At 39.6% G+C, this 21396-nt stretch overlaps 2 protein-coding genes across 3 annotated transcripts in view; one reads left to right on the top strand and one right to left on the bottom strand.

Moving 5' to 3' along the window:
- Positions 1-2580, bottom strand: part of LOC127850288 (uncharacterized) — a 181923-nt gene extending 179343 nt beyond the window's left edge. The window contains exon 1 of the mRNA XM_052383211.1: positions 2460-2580. Within this exon, the coding sequence (XP_052239171.1) occupies positions 2460-2462 (3 nt within the window). The 5' untranslated portion in view covers positions 2463-2580. The remainder of the gene's footprint in view (positions 1-2459) is intronic.
- The window catches only part of LOC127850301 (uncharacterized), a 173740-nt gene extending 152570 nt beyond the window's left edge, over positions 1-21170 (top strand). Inside the window, exons 3-8 of one of the 2 annotated variants that reach the window (XR_008035191.1) lie at positions 16016-16295; positions 16405-16561; positions 16671-16818; positions 16927-17289; positions 18023-18103; positions 18486-18540. Coding sequence is in view for 1 of the 2 variants with exons in the window: in XM_052383244.1 (XP_052239204.1) it covers positions 18023-18103; positions 18486-18701 (297 nt within the window). In the remaining variant the exon portion in view is untranslated. Of the gene's footprint in view, positions 1-16015; positions 16296-16404; positions 16562-16670; positions 16819-16926; positions 17290-18022; positions 18104-18485 lie in introns of both variants that reach the window. The other variant, XM_052383244.1, reaches the window with a different exon arrangement.
- The last annotated feature ends 226 nt before the right edge of the window (positions 21171-21396 follow it).

Raw genomic sequence — 21396 nt, forward strand, 5'->3', positions numbered from 1 at the left:
TCATAGTTATTTATTAATATGTATACTTTTAACATTTTATAACAACATTCAATTAGTAATATCATTGATCATTATATTAAGTTACATAATGTGTATTACCATGTCTACAAAGTTATTTTAATTGTTATTTTACTCATCATGATAATCTTTTAAATGCATCTTTTCTTCGTAAACAATTGCTATAATTTTAAATCTTATTTTCTTTTATGTTGCCTAAGTTTATTGGTGGAGATTTTCTTCAATTTGAAACATTATCTCCAGATGTCCGGTCCAGACTGATCATAATCAGCTACCCGAAAATGTACCTTAACATGAATTCCAGTTGAACGGCATAGATATTTATTCCGTCTTACTGTACGGTTCTTATTCATAAAGACTTTCGACGGTTTATAACGGATATATTTAGACTAGTATATTCAGGCCGATCAATACTGCAAAAGTTGCACCCGGCGAATACAATACAGCCAATTACAATGCATTACTCGTGGAGGGTATAATTCATGCTCATTATGTTTTATCAGATCTTCAGTGTTTACAAATAGAAGGTCTCTGTATGTTTGTGTATTCAAATGACAAACCAATTGTGACTGTATAGATTTTGATCATACAGAAGCGGGCGACGACAGTCCATCTATGCTTAAGCAAGAGATGTATAAAGCAGTGCGTAGAATGACGGCTGGAAAATCTCATGGACTTGACAACGTCATTTCTGAGCTGATTAAGCACGGAGGGGAGGCAACGACGTCAGCAATGATGACATTATGCAAGAATATCGTGAATGAGCGGTAGTGGAGCCCGGAGTGGTCAAAGTGTCTGGTCATCACAACAGAACACCCTCACGTTGGACATGAATAACCGCACCATCAGCCTCGTCAGCCATTTAAGCTAAATCATGCCGTTCATCATCCTCATCCGATTTAAAAGTAAGACCCGATAGCAGTCTTGATTCAGAGCTTAAAAGGGGGCATTTGAACAAAACTGAAGAGTTTAATTTATAATCAAACAAGCAATATCAACGTTAGCTTTTCCACAACTTCATTGACGCGTATGGCATGGCAGGTTCTGAGAAAGTTCAATATTGACGAAAGGCTGGTGAAAGTTATCTTAAACATCTACGGAACGCAAGCAGCTCAGTGCATCTCACTGAACATATGAATGACTTCAGAACGTCCGTTTGCGTCCGTAACTGCTGTTTGCTCTCCCCTTCCTTTCCCCTTTCGTTTTCTTGAAACGATACTCTAGAAGACCGTCCACGATTATCACACCTTCATATCAACCATTGGAAGGCGATTCTAAAACAAATGTTTCGCTGATGAAATTGTCCTTATGAGTGGCATAATAACGCCTAAAGTCCGAATACAATAACCATGAGACAGCAATGGTCAGACTGAGCAGGCAGGGTCAAGCAGCTCCAAATGTTTCTACACAAAGTACAGGCTCTTCAAGTCCCTCGTTTTCTCCGTCCTACTAAACGGCTGCGAGACCTGGACGATTCACGCTGACACCGTATAGGCTTTTGAACACAAGTGTCTTCGAAGACTGCGCCGCATCTCTTACATCGAGCACAAAACCAACGAAAACGTCCGGAACATGACAGAAACACTTGTTGGTCCAACAGAACCCTTCTTGGCGACCGTCAACAACAAACGTTGGCCTGGTTTTGACTCGTCACCAGAGGTCTACTGTGCAAGAATGTTCTCCACATGGTACGCTAGAGAGAGGTCGCCTTCGGAAGGCTATCATAAGAATAGCTGCATAGACATAGTGAAAGAGTGAACGTACCTCACCATAGATGAGCTACTCAAAGCTCCCGCAACAGACCGAGGATCTTTGTGCCATCGTCCCTCATTTACCCAAACGACCAAACTTGCCAGATAATGATAATCAACATATAAGTGTTACATTTATGTCAGTCAGGAATGCGATTTTGCTTGTTTGAATAGATTGCATATTTTTAATTTTCAAGGTGAGCTGTGTTTGGAAATTAGAAGATCCTTCCCCATCTTAATTAAAAACTTGCAACCGCCTCTGTTTTCTGGATCAAAGTTTCATTAAAAGAATTAAAGTAACACGTTTACGGTGAAATATTTAACACAGTTTGAAAGTACAGATTACAGTACAGACACGTATTTTTTATTTAAATTGTATGACGTTGTTTCACTGTGGTTTGACATTCGTTGCAAACGTCAACATTGCAAACTAATTCTGAAATATTATTATTATTAGCGTATGATTCGATAAGTATCAAAATATCTCTTAACTGTTTTCGTGTAAGTTCGCGTGTTTGTTTATAAACGTCATGTAAATCTCATTTGAATATCGAGCTTTAAACTTAAAATAATTAACTAAGACATGCTATACACATGTGTTCGTATTCGATACATGTTTATATATATATATATATATATATATATATATATTTATATATTTTGTTGCATATAATAAACAAGTAAACTTACCATTTTGAAAATACAGTTGTGTGTCACATTCCGCACTGGTGAAACCAAAAACTACAAAAGGCTCAGTTACTGCACCGAACACAGGTGGTTTGAACAGAGCCCAGTTAAAGAACATATTAACATGCCTCGCAGTATGCACCTCATGTGCAACGACGCGTGCACATGTTATGAGCACAGACATGTCGAACAGTTTTCAAAAAATTGTGTTTGCTTCCATGAATTGCAAACAGAAAGTTCCGGTATCGTATTACATATTCATTTTTTATTTCATGTTTATAAGCGGTTTATATAACTAAAAATAACTATGGACTAAGCCCTCTAACGGCAATAGTAAACAAGGTAACATCTGCATGAAACCTTTACCTTTTATCTTACTAGATCTTGCTTTAATAGTTGAAGTATAAAACGTGTCAGTTAACGTGGCTTAAAACACAATTGTCCTCACATTCGCAATGCATTCTTATGTGTCGGTATTGATTACCGGTACGTTCCATATTTGTATGCTGCAAAAGGCTGGAAAGACTCACGCGGCGTCTTTACGCATGGAGGCAGCTTGTCGGCGATCATATGTCACCACAGGCGAAGATCATGTGAGATGTAAAGGTATGAACGACTTCCTATTTCACTATAAATAATATTTGCAAACGCTAGACTGGGTCAAAATTAAAATTAAAATCGACCAAACAGTGTATGCAATAGTTTTTTCTCAGATGGCGGGAGTATATATTATCTGTTTTGCATGCCTTTCATATGTTATATACGATTATTAACACGTTCAAGGTGTTTACGATGTTTCGTATTCAATGATAACGGACCTTCAATATGCTTTTTCAAATGCAGTTTCACGTCACTTATAATTATTTGGATGCGCCGGACGCGCGTTTTATCAATGCCAGACAGACGCGGTTGAATTGTGTCAACTTAAGTTTTAAGTAGGTAAAGGCTTTGTTACATACGATTTGTTCATGCAGTTTGCTTATGGTTCATTTTACTGAGATCGCCATACAATCTACGAGCCTTTCTTTTGTCTACAACAAACCGATCTAATTCTTAAGTGTTCCATTCCACAATCGAACGTCTGATTACTACAGTTGAGCTTTGGAAAAACGTGGCTTAATGCTTGTGCGTTAAGTGTCGTCCGGGTCTGGACTGTGCAATTCACACAGGCTAATCTGGGATGACACTTTCAGCTTTAATGATTTTTTTCGTTTAAAGGAAGTTTCTTTTTTTAAATCCAGTTTAGAGCGGAAAGTGTCGTCCTCGATTAGCCTCTGTGGACTTCGCAAGCTTATATCTGGGACAACACTTTACGAGTGTTGTTGAAGTAATGCATATGTTAGAATTGTGTTTACTTTATGGAACAAATTGGCTGTAATTATACAAATCCCCATTGATTGTTTTATTTTAGCGGTGTACTTATACTAGGGCGACCAGGATATGTGTGAAATTTCTAAATATCCTAAATAGGGAGATAAAAGGCATATACTCTTGTAAACAACACATTTATTTTCCTTTTACATTTTGTGCAAAAATTGTCAGATTTGTAATCAAACAGTAGTGAGTAACCAAAATTGTAAAATGATGTTTGTTCAACGTTTGTGTTTAAAGTTACAAAAACACTAGGGTTTCACTGGGTTCTTTTGTTCGAGTTGCACCAAACCAAACGATGTGGCCAAACTGTGCTGAACGAACGAGTACGCCAATACGTAAATAAATTCAAAAATAATAATGCATACCCTTACAGAAATGAAAAGGTTGCGGCTACAAAGCCGCAACCATTTTTTGTAGCCACAACTACTAGCCAGAAAATAGCCAAAAGTAGCCGCTAGCGGCTACAGTGTGGCAATCGTATGGCTATTAGTAGCCGCTAGCGGCTCTTATAGCCATAGTAGCCGCTAGCTGCTCATATTAGCCAGAAAATTGCCAGAACATATTCTTGTATCAAAAAAGTGCAATTATGAGCTAAATGGTAGCCACGACCAATACTTTAATATTAATCTTGAAACACAAAAGGCTTATAGTAGACACTAGCGGCTCTTAGTAGCCAGAAGGTAGCTACAATAGTAGAATGACATAATATTTTGTAAATGTCATGACATCACTGATGATGTCATCAGACAAAAAATCAAAATGGCTGAAGAATCTGACAAACGAAAAGAAGTTACTTGGGAAGAGTTAAAGTCATTGTAAGTAAGCTGTGGTGATTAATACAGTTTCAATTGGTGTATATTAATGAAAAAGCATGGGTTTGGAAATAAAAACCTACATTATTGTAATGTTGTTACTGAAAATTTCAAGTCGGTTCGGCTTATCTACGGAAAGCCTACTACTTCAAAGGTAAAACATGGCCATAAATGAGCTTGTCCGGGCCATGACTATGTCATTTATTGTGAGATTTTAATTCTACACTAGTGACATTCTCTTTTCTTGTGATCTTACATTGTCATTTAGTCTGCCAACAGACTGATATTTTTTTTCTTTTCTAATTTCACAACTACTTTTTGACATGTATTGCAATACAATATCAAAGCTCCTTTTCTCTTCTGGCTGAATTATCATTTAAGCAGATAAGAAAACGTAACTCTGGATAGTATAAGTACAGTACAAGAAGTAGAGAGAGTTATCTCTATAAAATGATAATGCAGGGCTGTAAACAGTGTAATTGTCATTGTTCAAAGAATGGCTCTTGTATTGAAGGGACCTGTTCACATATGGACACATTAACAATTTCCAAACTTTATATTTATGTTTCTAAATGTAAATTTAAGCTTGTTTGCGCAACAATACTCCGTGTTTATATTTTGTGTAAATATTTTATTATCCCCACGTTTTTCGAAGAAAAAGTGGGGATATTGTGGTGATGTGCGTCTGTCCGTCCGTCCGTCCTGGCCAACTGCTCTTCCTACACTATTAGCACTAGAACCTTGAAACTTACATACATGGTAGCTATGAGCATATGTGCGACGGTGACAGTGACGGAATTTTGATCTGACCCCTGGGTCAAAAGTAGTGGGGGTTGGGGCGGGGCCGGGTCAGAGATTTTCACTCATTTTTTGTATGTTATTTTACATTAACTTTTTCATTTCTGCACCGATTTACTTCAAATTGATACTGAGCCTCTCTTATGACAATACGGTCTATCTCAACTATGTATGGCCCCATTACCAACCCTGGGGCGCCCCGGCCACATAGGCCACTCCCACCCCAAATTGCCTTGTACACTAATTTCTTCATTTCTACACCGATTCACTTCAAAATGATACTGAACCTCTCTTATAACAATACGGTCAATCTCAGCTAAGCATGGCCCAATTACCAACCCAAGGGCACCCTGCCCACATAGGCCACGCCCACATAGGCCACGCCCACCCAAAATTGCCTTTTACTATTATTTCTTCATTTCTACACCGATTCACTTCAAATTGATACTGAATCTCTCTTATGACAATACGGTCAATCTCAGCTATGCATGAATCCATTACCAACCCTGGGGCGCCCCGCAACACATAGGCCACGCCCACCCAAAATTGCCTTTTACACTAATTTCTTTATTTCTACACCGATTCACTTCAAATTAATATTGAACCTCTCTTATGACAATACAGTTAATCTCAACTGTGCATGGCCCCATTACCAACCCTAGGGCGCCCCGTCCACATAGGTCACGCCCACCCAAAATTGCCTTTTATTATAATTTCTTCATTTCTACACCGATTCACTTCAAATTGATACTGAATCTCTCTTATGACAATACGGTCAATCTCAGCTATGCATGAATCCATTACCAACCCTGGGGCGCCCCGCAACACATAGGCCACGCCCACCCAAAATTGCCTTTTACTATAATTTCTTTATTCCTACACCGATTCACTTCAAATTAATATTGAACCTCTCTTATGACAATACAGTTAATCTCAACTGTGCATGGCCCCATTACCAACCCTAGGGCGCCCCATCCACATAGGTCACGCCCACCCAAAATTGCCTTTTATTATAATATCTTCATTTCTACACCGATTCACTTCAAATTGATACTGAACCTCTCTTATGACAATACGGTCAATCTCAGCTATGCATGAATCCATTACCAACCCTGGGGCGCCCCGCCCACATAGGCCACGCCCACCCAAAATTGCCTTTCACTATAATTTATTTATTTCTACACCGATTCACTTCAAATTGATACTGAACCTCTCTTATGACAATACAGTTAATCTCAACTGTGCATGGCCCCATTACCAACCCTAAGGCGCCCCGCCCACATAGGTCACGCTCACCCAAAATTGCCTTTTACTATAATTTCTTCATTTCTACACCGATTCATTTCAAATTGATACTGAACTTCTTTTATGACAATACAGTCAATCTCAACTATGTATGGCCTCATTACCTACCCTGGGGCGCCCCGCCCATAATAGGCCACACCCACCCAAAATTGTCTTTTACTATAATATCTTCATTTCTACACCGATTCACTTCTAATTGATACTGAACTTCTCTTATGACAATACGGTCAATCTCAACTATGCATGGCCCCATTACCAACCCTGGGGCGCCCCTGGGTCAAACATGCGGCGTGGGGATACGCGTCGGCCTCTGCCGCGCCATTTCTAGTTATATTATGTATTACAATATTAACCAATGAAATTAAGTAATAGGAAGAATGTTTTTCTTTAATAAAATGTGTTACATTAAAATGAATGAAATTTGTTGTTATTAACAAGAGCAAATAATACAATTTTCTCTTAGTAGAAATATTAAATAATAATTTACAAAGCAATGCATTTAATTTCTACTAAGATAAAAATGTATTACACTTCAAATCAGATGCACAAATCATTGAATTCCTCACAATTTTCCCTTAGGGTTATTTAGGTATAGACCTGACCATTTTATTTGCCCAAGTACTGACTGATGATTGACAATGGTCAGGTCTATACCTAAATAACCCTAAGGGATAATGGTGAGGAATTGTGCATCTGCTTTGAAATGTATATATCATGCAAATTGTTAATCATTGTGTCCCCCTTCGAAGAAGAGGGGGTATATTGTTTTGCTGGATGTCTGTCGGTAGCCCAGTTCATTGGCCTTGGACAATAGACATAAGATGACCCCTATTGAAATTGGGGTCACTAGGTCAAAGGTCAAGGTCACTATCACAATAGAGCATAGCAAAAACTAGTAACGGCAACGTAGCCAGAACTAGTAGCCAGAGCAGAGCCAGAACTAGCAGCGGCAAGCAAGCCGCAATAAGTAGCGGCAACCGAGCCGCAACTAGTAGCCAGAAAGCTCATTTGCATGCGTAAAACAACCTTGCGGCTACAAAGCCGCAACTAGTAGCGGCAACTGAGCCGCAACATGGCGGTAACTTAGCCGCTAATAGTTGCTGCAGGGCCTAAATTTTCGTAAGGGTAGCTACAACGGGATTCTTGGCTGCAATTATCAATACGTATGTGTTAATGAATATCGTTCTTGTGACTCAGTTATTAGATAGCGTTGCGTCAAACATAATGCATCGTTAAACAGTTAATTAGTTTAACCCTATTTATTTTAGCTCGATTGCATCGAAAGCCTAAGGCTTATATAAATGCTCTCTAGTCCGTTTCCTGGGCCTAGAACCAGTACTTGGTGTTTTGGGGGGAGATCTAAAGAACGCTCCCACGGTGGGGATCGAACCCGTGACCTCCCGGTCGCTAGGCGGACATCATATCCATTACACCACGGCGACCTTAACAGTTAAGACATTTAAGTGGACATAAACATATTACAATCATAAAATAGCATCGCAAATAACTAAAAATACATTACGCTTCCTATTTATGGAATCGAACGTCCTATCCTCCTCACGTCAATCATTCGTTATTCTCTTACTTATGGCTGATGCATCTCTTGCAAGTTAATAAGCATCCAAAACAGATTAAGGCGTCATTGAGTATGGGAACTTCCCAACATAGTTAATCTGAACTAATGTAAAGAAGCTCTGCGATAGAACCGCCATTTTCTTAAATTGTTAACATATCTTACAAAGCACTGAACACATATTGAAACTTTGATAATTACACAACTATAGACAAGCAGTTTACTTCAAACACAAATTTAACACATTTACAAACTACTAGCCATTAAAACTTAACCAATCTTTCATAGGTTCAGGGATTGGTTATGGAATGATTAATTAAAACCCATAAATGTCTAGCGTCATATATTTGGGTCACCTAGGAAATCTGGTCAGTGTTAATTATTTCAGTGATAAATATACAGTTATCTCTGTTGTGTGGCTGTGCTATCAGTCCTTTGTATCAGGTAACACAAATTTGAGATGAAACAGAAAGAGATTTCATGCATTCATAAGGCTGCATTTAACGACAAGAGGCAAATTTTTGTTGGACTGACAATGGCTAAAAAAGGTATGTATTTATTTATGCTAAATTATACATGTTTTGTGATAAATTCAAAATTATAGATTTGTAATATTGGGATAGGATAGATAGATTCTTTATTTCCTCCATTCATGGAGAGCTTAACACATTTAAACAAGTATTTACATCATTAATGTATATTGAGATTTAGTATGGTCTGTAAAAATAACAAATAATAATATTTTACAACTACATTTATATAAATTTTTGTTAACAGGCTCACTCTAAATGATGTGTTGCATCTTCTTGAAGATGCTACAGACTTTCAAGAAGCTGATGTGTTCATGACTGGACCAGAAGATGCTACAAAAAGTGATGAGGATAGCGGGGATGAAGACCTCGGAGGCAATATAAACAATTTGACAAGGAACCAACTTCGTGCTGATGAGACTGTTTCTATTCGAAATGCCACCGGATCAGTCTCAAACATCACAGACACTAACCATTCGGACACATCGCAGGATGAGAGTAGTGATGAAGATTCTGTGCCCGATGCATCGGACACGACTATTGACTATGACGTTCAGATCCCTGTGCAACAAAACCAGAATGAGCAACGGATGCCCAAGATTCCTAGAAGGGGAAGACGGCGACCGGCACTTCACCGTCACTGGATCAGAACAGATATTCCAAATGATCAGATGGACAGATATTTGCAATGGAATTTCAGACGACCCGAATTCTTTTATAGAGACTGGGAGCATCATTTACTGTTTGAACTATTTTTTGATGACGAAGTGTGTTCAATGATCAGAGAACAGACTACAAAGTATACCAGACATCAAGGTAATCATAAATTTCAAATATCTTTTGAAGAGGTTCGACTTTTCATTGCTATTCTGCTTGTGACAGGGTATGCAAATCTTCCAAGACGGCGGATGTATTGGTTACAGAAACCTGATACTAAAAATGAGGCAATATGTAACGCTATGTCAAGGAAGCGGTTTGAAGACATACTTAAATACCATCATGTTTGTAACAACAATCAACTGAATCCAAATGGCAAGTTGAGCAAGATAAGACCTTTGTATTCTCTGACCAATGACTGACGTTTGCAGTACTTTCCAATGTAGCAAGATTTTTCAATCTACGAGTCCATGGTGCCTTACTTTGGTAAACATAGTTCAAAGCAGTTCATTCGGGGAAAACCCATTCGATTTGGTTTCAAGTTGTGGTGTCTTACTACCAGACTTGGTTACCTCATTCAGTTTGAGCCCTATCAAGGTGCCGGTGCCGGACGTCATGAACTTGGGACGGGTGCTGGAGTAGTACTTGACCTGATTTCGGAGCTTCCCAAAGCATCGTATCGACTTTACTTCGACAATTTATTCACAAGTGTAAAGCTTAAACATCAGCTGACAGATATGGGCATTGGAGGAACAGGCACGCTGTATACCAATCGAATTTAAATTTGTATATTATCATTATTTTTATTATCGGTCGGACGAAAGCGTTGCCAAGGGAGGGACTCTGGGTTTTTTTGCATTTTTTAACGTTATGGCCTTTAAAACTACCCTACTCCCTCGTGGTTTTATTTGTAGGGCTAAAACTTGGCACAATGTATTATATGTGTATGCCAAACAGAACGAAATAACAACATTGACCTAAATATTGGCACAGGGGTATGCTAAGTGGAGTCAAAGTGCCCTACCGTATGTTTTTGGACACTTTGTTAAGCCTTTTTGGCTATGTCCTTGCTCTTTTATGTGACTCGTTGCGTCTGACGAATATCTAGATTTGTTGGAAAAGGTACAACAAACAATTTGAGGAGCCCTAAACCTATGGTGCCCACGGGTCGGACAAGGGCGTGGCCAAGTAAGGTGTTATTGATTATTAGTCTTTTTAGAGTATTTTGGCCCTTTAAAACAACATTACTCCGTCATTGCTGCACTTGTAGGGCTGAACTTGGAACAATTAATTATATTTGTATACCGGACCGAACAAAATAAAAACTTTGACCTAAATTTTGGCCCGAGGGTACGCTAAGGGGAGTCAAAGTGCCCTACCCTCGGGCGCTTTGTCCATTTTTTTACCATAATACATGTATTTATTTATTTCTAATGTCTAGACCCGGAATAGTTTGTATTTTTGAAGTAGAAATTTGTGAATTTAAGAATAAAACGAAAACAAAATCAAGAAAAGTTGGAAAAAAAATGATAGGACTCTCATTTTATATATTGACAGTAAAAAAAGTCCGTTTAATCATTATTTTAACCCTACCACATTTGCAGCTCCATAGTCCCGGAAGGGGTCCAGATATCAGACAAAGGACAGCAGATTCGTGCTCAGCAATTAACCCTGCACTAGAATACCGAGTTTTGAGCGGTTTGAGGGGGGTCACCCTCAGGTTGAAATTTTCACCCTGATGAAGATTTCACCCCAGAAGTCAATGTTCGAGGTCGGGATTCAAACTCGGTTTCTTGGGTAATGATTCAACGCTAAGCACAAATCTGAAGTCCGTTTACAGATATCTCAAGCCCCCATGGGAAATCCATCGCCCCCACCCCCTGGCCATTTTACTGTCACTTATTACTGGACTGAGCAATGTTCTACGGTCTCGGCTGAAGAGTCTTTGTCCAAGTAATCGACCTCTCTCGAAGCGCGAATCTGACGTCCATTCAGCTCTTTCTTGAGCCGTTACGAAGTTATGGCCACTGGCTGGCCGGCACACGCGTGCCATTGGCTAACAGACGGCATGGTGTTCTTAAGACGACTGTTCCCGAGCAATTGTCGCCTCAACCTTTGACTCTAACCATTTAGGCGACTATAGAATAGCAAGCGTTATGTTAGAAAAAGCCTCTGTCATGTTGGAATAGCGAGTATCTTGTTAGAATGGCGAGTGTTATGTTAGAAAAGTCTCTTTCATGTTAGAATAACGAGTGTCTTGTAATAATAGCGTATGTTATGTTAGAATAGTCTATGTCATGTTAGAATAGCGAGTGCTATGTTAGAAAAGCATCTGTCATATATCTACACATACAAATTCAACCTTTAGGCGACTTTGCATACACACTAAACCTTTGGGCGACACGAGATATACTCGGGGGACACTTGTCGCCTAAAGGTTGCCAATTGTCTACCATATGATTAATATGTACAAATATTTGTGAATATTTTCTGAACGGGCTTCGAACAAGGTCTTTTCACTAGAGTGTGTTATGTTAGAATAGCCTAAAGGTTGCCAATTGTCTACCATGTGATTAATTTGTACAAATATTGGATAATATTTGCTGAACGGGAATCGAATTCAAATGTCTTTTCACTCCTGAGCACAATGGTGAAAACCGTTTGCGGCTGTCTCTTACAGTTCAGGAGTTATGGTTCTTGGCGCAATACCACCATCTAGCCAGACGGACGGACGAACGGACAGACAGACGAACGGTTGAACGGGCATGAAACCCAAAGGTCTTTTCAATCCTGAGCGAAATGGCGAAAACCGTGTGCGGCTTTCTCTAACCGTTCAGGAGTTATGGTCCTTGGCGCAATACCACCATCTAGCCAGACGGACGGACGAACGGACAGACAGACGAACGGTTGAACGGGCATGAAACCCAAAGGTCTTTTCAATCCTGAGCGAAATGGCGAAAACCGTGTGCGGCTTTCTCTAACCGTTCAGGAGTTATGGTCCTTGGCACAATACCACCATCTAGCCGTACGGACGGACGAACGAACGGACGGACGGACGAACAGCTGAACGGGCATCAAACCCAAAGGTCGGTTCACTCATCAGCACGGATCAGAAAACCGTTCTCCAATAACTCGACCCGTTCCCTAGGTATAGCCAGAACCCCAAGGTCACCCTCTCGGCTTGTACTATGTACTATAGGGTTATAATTAGGAGAGTACTAGTACTTGCCAAGTTAACTGTATTGTAACCGATTTTAGGTAAACAAAGCAACGCCATAGTAAGTGTCCGCGATTTGTGTTTTTCTATGTTATTTATGTGATTTACAGCGAGATCGTGAGTACAGACATATGTAAACTTACACTAGATGTATTGTTATATTGATTTCACAATTATTAATTTTCGCGCCGTGTTTTTCAACGGCATGGCAAAGTATGGTGTTTCGTACGGGTCAAACAAGGAACTGATAAGCCTTTTTTGGCTTCTTTTGCAATAAAATTGTTTAAAACTACTAAACATGATATTTAATGCCCAAAACCGCTATATATGGATAGATAAACGTTCACCGGACCTGACGATACCATGTTTACACTAGTGTGACCAAAAGTATGGTGTTTCGTACTGGTCAAACAGGGAACTGATAATCCTTTTTGGGCTTCTTTTACAATAAAATTGTTTAAACATACTAAACGTGATATTTCATGCCCAAATCTGGTATATATGGATTGATTAATGTTCATCGGACCGGACGATACCATGTTTACGGAAGTGTGACCAAAAGTATGGTGTTCCGTACGGGTCAAACAGGGAACTGATAAGCCTTTTTTGGCTTCTTTCACAATAAAATTTATTAAAATTACTAAACGTGATATTTAATGCCCAAATCTGGTATATATGGATAGATAAACGTTTACCTGACCTTATGATACCATGTTAACACTAGTGTGACTAAAAGTGTGGTGTCCCGTACTGGTCAAGCATGGAATTGATTAGCCTGTTTTGGCTTCTTTTACAATAAAATTGTTTGAAATTACTAAACGTGATATTTAAAGGCAAAATCTGGTATATATGGATAGATATACATTCACCGGACCTGACGATACCATGTTTACACTAGTGTGACCATAAGTATGGTGTTTCGCACGGGTCAAACCGGGAACTGATAAGCCTTTTTTGGCTTCTTTTACCATAAAATTTATTAAAATTACTTAACGTGATATTTAATGCCAAAATCTAGTATATATGGATAGATATACGTTCACCGGACCTGACGATATCATGTTTACGGAAGTGTGACAAAAAGTATGGTGTTCAGTACGGGTCAAGCAGGGAACTGATAAGCCTTTTTTGGCTTTGTTAACAATAAAATTGTTAAAAATAACTAAACGTGATATTTAATGGCTAAATCTGGTATATATGGATAAATATACGTTCACCGGACCTGACGATACCAGGTTTACAAAAGTGTGACCATTTGGGGCCGGGAAAGGGCGTGTCAAACAGGGGTATACTAAAATAAGTTTTGTCTGTGTTTTTAAAGGTTTAAAGTGATCAAAGTCGGCCATTTATTGACTTATATTCTTGAAACTTGGCACAATTAATTTAATTTGTATGTCGGACCAGACTTAATTAAAACTTCGACCTAAATATTGGCCCGGGGGTAGTTTTTTGTCATAAAAAAACCATTTTGAGAACATATTGTGAATGTGTCTCAAAATGTTTAATGTTCACTTCGAAAAATGTCAACGTGCGAAAACATCACGACAAAAAAAACAAATCAATGGATGGGGTTTGCCCTTTGTGCCTTAGCGAAAAGGGGATCAGGGTCTCCCTGAAGAGACTAAACGACCATTTGAGGACCCAGCACGGGCTTTTGGGCGCAGAGGTGTGACATACCATCTCTGCGCCAAGGCTGCAAGATGCCGTGGCAAGAGTGCCAAGAACGGCCGCGCGTACTAGAGGTGTATTTGGGGCTCCACCGTTATCAAACGGGGCCCTCATCTTGAATCTTTGGTTAACCAGCTAAAATATGGCAGCGTGGAGTACCTTGCCCAATACAAGGCCTTTGTAAACGTAGGTGTCTCAGATGGCTAATATCATGTATGTTATACAAACTATATGACAACGCACGTGTCTAGTCAGGGGTTTTACCCTTTCCTGACCAAAAAATTGCCCCTTAAAATTTTAATTTTTTTTAAATAGAAGGATGTGTCTCATGATTATAATATCTCAATTCTATTTCAATTAAAGCTTGTCAAACGTACTAAATTATGAAACAAAGCAATGAATATAGTGCAAACATGTACAAATGTAATAATGAGAAAGCAAGTAAACAAATCCCCCAAAGTGGAAAATCGCGCATAAAATTTCCCCCACATAAGGGCTAAAGACCCCATCCCCCACAACCCCCCAAAAAAACTGCTAGTTCTATGTGTTGCTTTTGAACATACTTCAATGTACACACTCCATGTGACGAAGAAGGGGATACCTCCTCAGGCCATATCGGGGGCTAGGGGCGAACCCGCAACCGCCTCCGAGGACTCCAGTTACTCGGAGGAGGAGAAGAGCGAGGAGGAGCAGGAAGAGGCTCAGCAGTACCTCACCAGAGAGTACTGCATTGGTCTACCTCCAAGCGCTCGGGTAATGAAGGGCCGACGAAGCTGCAAGTATAACGACTAGTGACCGTTGATATTGCTTACCAACGCCAAGTATTGTACAAGTGGTGTTCCATTATATTTCTCTTTTATTCTTTGTAGTTCAGGCCTGGTCTTGCCACCTTCCTTTAGATGCGGTGGCGAAATGGAGGCTCCAAAGGTGGCAGAGGAGTCCATGAAGCTCAACCGTTTCCTCGCCCTGGCAGGGAACCAGGAGGGCGGCTCCCTGGATAATGTGGTGCAGTGGAAAGACCATCTTGAAGTTGCAGACGGTTATTTCCAGATGGAACACCACCCTGGTACCGCCAGGAGCAACCTTGCCTCCGTCGTTAAGTTCCTGAGGTGGGCCCAGGACGATCGGCTGTTGGCAGCCGGTATCGCTGACGAGGTAAACACATATGCATGCATTACAGCATAGACAATAAATATGCAGTTTTTTTTGTAGCGTATGTGCATTGCTTTTTGACACAAACTAATTCATATGTACTTTAACAGGCCGTTCGCAAGCTGCAGGGCTGCACTTCTGCTACCAAAAAGGCGATCATACGACGGGCGGTGGAGCCGAGGGTCTAGGAGTCGGCCGACATACCCACAGATCTACCTTGACGGCGACCTCAAGGCGTCTGATTATTACAGACTGTGCGTGGAGGGCTTCCGGCGCCGGCCGGCATAATTCTTTCCTGACATGCGAGGAATATTGATAATGCTGATTGCAATTCCAAACGGCTCCCGCGCCGGGGAGTTCGTTCAACTCCGAGTATGTATACTTCCGTTTCACACCTTTAACCCATTCATTCATTCATTCATTCATTGATCACATCATAGGCATATAAAAGTTGGCTTTGCATTGCATTGCAGTTCAGGCACGTGCAACAAGCGTAGCCGTTCCGTGGCAGCTTCCACTACACTGTGACGATAGACGCTCACAAGACAGCAAAGTGGGGGCGCTACGCCTATTTCCATCTGCAACTCGAGGAAATGAACCTGCTGCGCCGCTTCTGTAGGCTGCAGCACTGATTTATTTTCCAACAGTGCAGGTGCAGGAGCGCGCAGACTGCCAGGTGTTCGGGCGCGGCAAGTCCCACCCCGACCTCAACCAGAGCCATATTAACAAGTGGCTAGATAGAGCCTGGGCGAAGTAATTTTCACTTTATTGATTGATTATGCTATGTATCATTCTATGATTAGACATACAATGGATGCTTATAACAATCACACTTGCCATAATCAATGTCGATTTTCTTCAGGTCGGGACTGGCGGCAAAACACCACATATTCCAATTCAGCCCGACTCTAAACCGCAAAATTGTAACAGTTGGACGCCGGCAAGGCTGACCAGGTCGCGGACCTGTTATGCCACAAGCGGACGACGGCAGATACACATTATGACGTCGCCGACCAGCGGTAAGTTGATGTGAGATGAACTTTCTAACATTCGTTCACATACAACAAACTTATCATGTCAATGTAGAGCATATACGAACGTTAACATTATATATTCTTTCAATTGCAGAATTAAGACCCAGTGCAGTTATTTGTGGATGTATACAGCCAAGAAAAGGAGGTGGGGCGCCACCGCCACCGAAAACAGCCCCAGCAGTCCCGATGTGTCAGATGACGAAGCAGCCCCCAGAAGCCGCGCCTCTCCCATGCAGCAGAAGGTAATCATAAAACTTAAGAATACATCTTCAGCAATGCATATACGTTTCGATCTCGATACTTATACATTTCATATATTTCATTACACGTTTTCTTTTCTATTTCCGCAGCAAAGGGAACCGATGGCAAGTACTTCCTGGGAAGGTCAGCCGTCATACTTAGGTGCATTGACAAAGGACCCACACCTGTCAAAGTGTAGGGTTCAGTTGTCTAGACTGCCCAGGGTACCCAGCAGCCACGCTGCCTCCGACAATGACAGCGATTAATGCTCGGAAGCCCCCACAAGCCACTGCCACTACCAACAGCCCCAGCAGCCCTGCTGTCTCCAAAGAGGGCCTCGCAGAAGCAGCCTCACAAGCCTCGCCGATCCCACCGCCACCGCCACCACAAACAGCCCAATCAACCCCGCTGTCTCTAATGAAAAATGCTCTGAAGCATCCCCCACAAGCCGCTCCGCTCCCATCGAGCAGAAGGTAACCATACAACTTAAAGGCTCTATAAAGGTTAAGATCCGTAATTATTTACCGATTTTTAAATATTATTTTCATATTTTATTTATAAAGGTTATCAAAAAACAAGGTTATCAAAAAACAATATATATATATGCTATTGAACATAACAATAAAAAATTAGCACTACAACTTGCTTTGAGCTCAAAAAAAGTGTCCTCCAAGTCATTTTTTTTATTTACATCGCTGTTTACTCGGGAAAGAGAAAGTGAAAGTGACTCAGGTCACCAAACATATATCGATGATTTTTAACGTTTTCCGGTATTACTCACAAAGTAGGTCTCTTCAAAATGGTTAAAACGTTTGTAGTGAACTAATAAGTTACTTTCTGCTGGTAAAAAGTTGTTTAAAATAGAATTAAAATTGAATTTTCTTTCGGCTTTTTAGCATATGTCACCGCTCTGAGGTTACACATCACGTTAGTTGCAAAAATGTAAACATTTCTTCCAATTATGAAATGGGTTTATCTTCCATAGTTCTTGGCAACGTTGTACCTAAGCTGTGTTATCAGCAGTTTTTATGCAAGAGTAACTGAAATCCGGTAAAAATTTGACCAGTTGATATGCATAATGATTGGATGTGTCACCTTTATAGAGCCTTCAGCAAGAATACATCTTCAGCAATGCATTTACGTTTCGATCTGGATACTTAAACATTTTATATATTTCTTTCCACATGTTCTGTTCTATTTCCGCAGCGAGTTCAGTCACAGGTCGATGCTTCTGCCATACCAGACGAGCGCCAAAAGGAGTGGGAGCAGGGGATGGAGGAAGCGGCGGTAAGCTTGAAACTTACCCATATATATACATGTATATCTATAAATTCATATACGTTTCTGACTATATACATTCATATATTAGTCGTGTTCTGATAAAACTTGGGATAACGCATGTGCGTAAAGTGTCGTCTCAGATTAGCCTGTGCAATCCGCACAGGCTAATCAGGGACGACACTTTCCGCTTTTATGATATTTGTTGTTTAAATGAAGTCTCTTCTTCGCAAAAATCCAATTTTTGCGTAAAGTGTCGTCCCTGATTAGCCTGTGCGGACTGCACGGGCTAATCTGGGACGACACTTTACGCACATGCATTAAGCCCAGTTTTCTCAGAACAAGGCTCATATATTTGACATATTACACAGTTTCCGGTCTATTTCCACAGAAAGACTTGGACATAATAGTCACCGAGGCGAGGGAGTCGCTAAACGAAGACCAAGACATAAATTCGCCGACGGATATTGATGAGCCGTCGTCGGAGTTATCACTTCCCATAGCCTGGAAGACGTTCATTAGCGTCGAAGAGGCCAAAGAGATGGAGGAGGTCTTCCGCGACCAAATAAAGTGGGCTGCAGAGTGCAACAAATCCATCACGCGGTAGATGGTCCGCACTATCCGGGGGGACCGCTGGCCGCGTCTCTCGGACAACCAGCTTGGGCTAACTCTTAACCCTTTGCATGCTGAGAAATTTGTCGTCTGCTAAAATGCCGTCTGCTGATTTTCTAAAATTAGCATTTTCTTGTTGTTGTTTTTTTCAAAGAATACTATAAGAATAGCAAACAGTTTGGAACCTGATGAGACGCCACGTTCTTATAGGTTTTGTACTGTTTAAGATGGATACTCAAATAATTCAATTGTTGTTAACTGGTGTAATGACATTTGTACTTTTGGCAACTTTTTAAACTGTCTAAAGCAAGAATCGGAATATAAGACCAAAGATTGAACATTTTCGTTCATATCTAATATCAGATTAAAAATTGAATAAATACATGTAATGATAATAATCAGTCGGAAAAATTTAGAACAATTTGGAACCAATTGTTACAATGACTCCAAACTCTGCATATGTAAGTGTTTATTTATCCCTTTTTCTGTTATATTCATTATTGTTAACATCTGTAAGCAACATGGATAGTAAGTTGGTTCCTTTTCCCTAGTTCCTTATTCCGTTTTTTATAAGGAATAAGGAACAGTTCCTAATTCCTTCTTCAAGCTTAACATATTTGATGTAGGGTTTTGAATAAAAACATTAAATACATTCCTTCAGTTAATCAAAACAAAATAACTCGAATACATTTACTTTATGTATTACGTTACATATTCATGTTTCTTCTTCGCGCTTGCAGAGGATTTCTTGTTTAAACCGAATCGAAATTTTCTAACTCGATTACTAATTTCATATCAACAGAACCAAAAGCATATAACATTATTTTACATGTATGTGATATAAAAGTTCAATCTTTTACATTTCAACATTTTTTTCTATCATCCAGTTCCCTTTTTGCGGCTGAATAACGAAAAAGGAACCAGTTCGTTATTCCTTACTCAAGCCGAATAAGGAACTGAAAGTTTCTTACTTAAACATCAATATTTCTTAGTTCTCTTTTGTAATGATAACCAAGATCGCCGTGGCGTAGTGGATATGTTGTCCGCCTAGCGATGGGGAGATCACGGGTTCGATCCCCACTGTGGGGGCGTTCTTTAGATCTCCCCCATAGACACCAAGGAAACGGACTCGAGAGCGTTTCATATAAGCTTAGGCTTGTTATGCAATCGAGCTTAAATAAATAGGTTTAAAAAAAGTGCCTTTTTCGCGGCTGAACAATGAAAACGTTACGAGTTCCTTATTTCACATCAACAAATGAACTTAATTATCATAACTTAAAATTAGGTAGAAATGTACGTCAATAAGTAGTTTAAATATGCAACCTGCAGGCTTGCTTTTATGGTGACGTTTTGAAATCACTGTGCATCCTAAATCATATCCCCTCGTAACAGAAGTTTTCTTATAAACGTTTTAAAAAATATGTTAAGCTTAAATACGGAATGAGGAACTTTTCTTTATTACTTATTCGAAAAAGAAATAAGGAAAAAGGAACCAATTTACTCTGCATTTTGCTTACTGATTTATTTCTCCAACACATACGTAGCTTGATTAACTAGAGTTGTTTCAATTGCATTCAATAGTAGATGGTTAAGTTGAGATTGAAAAATCAGCAGTGTGGCGCAGTGGATGCATGCTGGGCAAATAACCCAGAGGTCCGAGGATCGAAACCTCGCTCTTCTAGAAATTAAAAAATACAGCTTTTTCAAGTCTCCTCAGTGCAAGACTCCCCACCGGATCAGTACTTAATTTGCTTGTTACATGGACATTTTCACAGATTTTTGCATGTACAGTATTGAAGTTTGTAGTTTATATTGATAAATGTAAACATTGGATATTAAAAGCTCCAGTTAAAAAAAAACAAGAATACAATTCAAGAAAGAAAAAAAGTAACCCTCAACTGGGCTCGAACCACTGACCCCTGGAGTTAAAGTCTATCGCTTAGACCATTCGGCCATCTGTGCTCATACAAGAAGTGATGTATTTTATACTTTATATAAGCAATCCTCGTAGTATCACAAAATAAAACAAAAACAACAGAACTCTCCAAATTTTTCTATCGTTTCGCGTTGCAACGTTTTATAATTTTCAGGTTTTAAAGTCGTCAAAAGATGCATATCATGGATATTGTTAAGCATGTTAAATGTTCAGTGTTACTGTTTCCTCATTAATATCATACCTACAACAAAAATGTGCGAATCTGAAACATTTTTTTTTATTTTGTAAATTTACGAAAACGTGAAAAGGCCACTTTACGAGAGAAACAATCGTGATTCTTATGAACTTCTACACGGACGTGTTAATACAAAAAAATGCTGTTTAAATAACCGATGAAAAGAATAAAAAATACGGGTAACGATTCCTGTACCTCTCGCATGCTAAGCGAGCGCTCTAACACTTGCGCTAATCCCCCACCCTCTTATAGTTGTATGGGTTTTAGTCGAAGGTTTAGTTATCACACGGAGTTTTATTCGGTGTCAGCTTTTAGGCGAGATGCATTTTCATATCAGTAACATTACATATGATGTTAATGCAATGTTAAGAGGCGATAGTCATCTTTAAACGGACACTTGCCTAGAACTATATATATATATATATATATATATATATATATATATATATATATATTTATATATATTTATTTATATATATATATATTTATTTATATATATATATATATAACTGTATATAT

This window comes from Dreissena polymorpha, chromosome 11, assembly GCF_020536995.1.
Source record: "Dreissena polymorpha isolate Duluth1 chromosome 11, UMN_Dpol_1.0, whole genome shotgun sequence".
In the NCBI taxonomy this organism is placed as follows: domain Eukaryota; kingdom Metazoa; phylum Mollusca; class Bivalvia; order Myida; family Dreissenidae; genus Dreissena; species Dreissena polymorpha.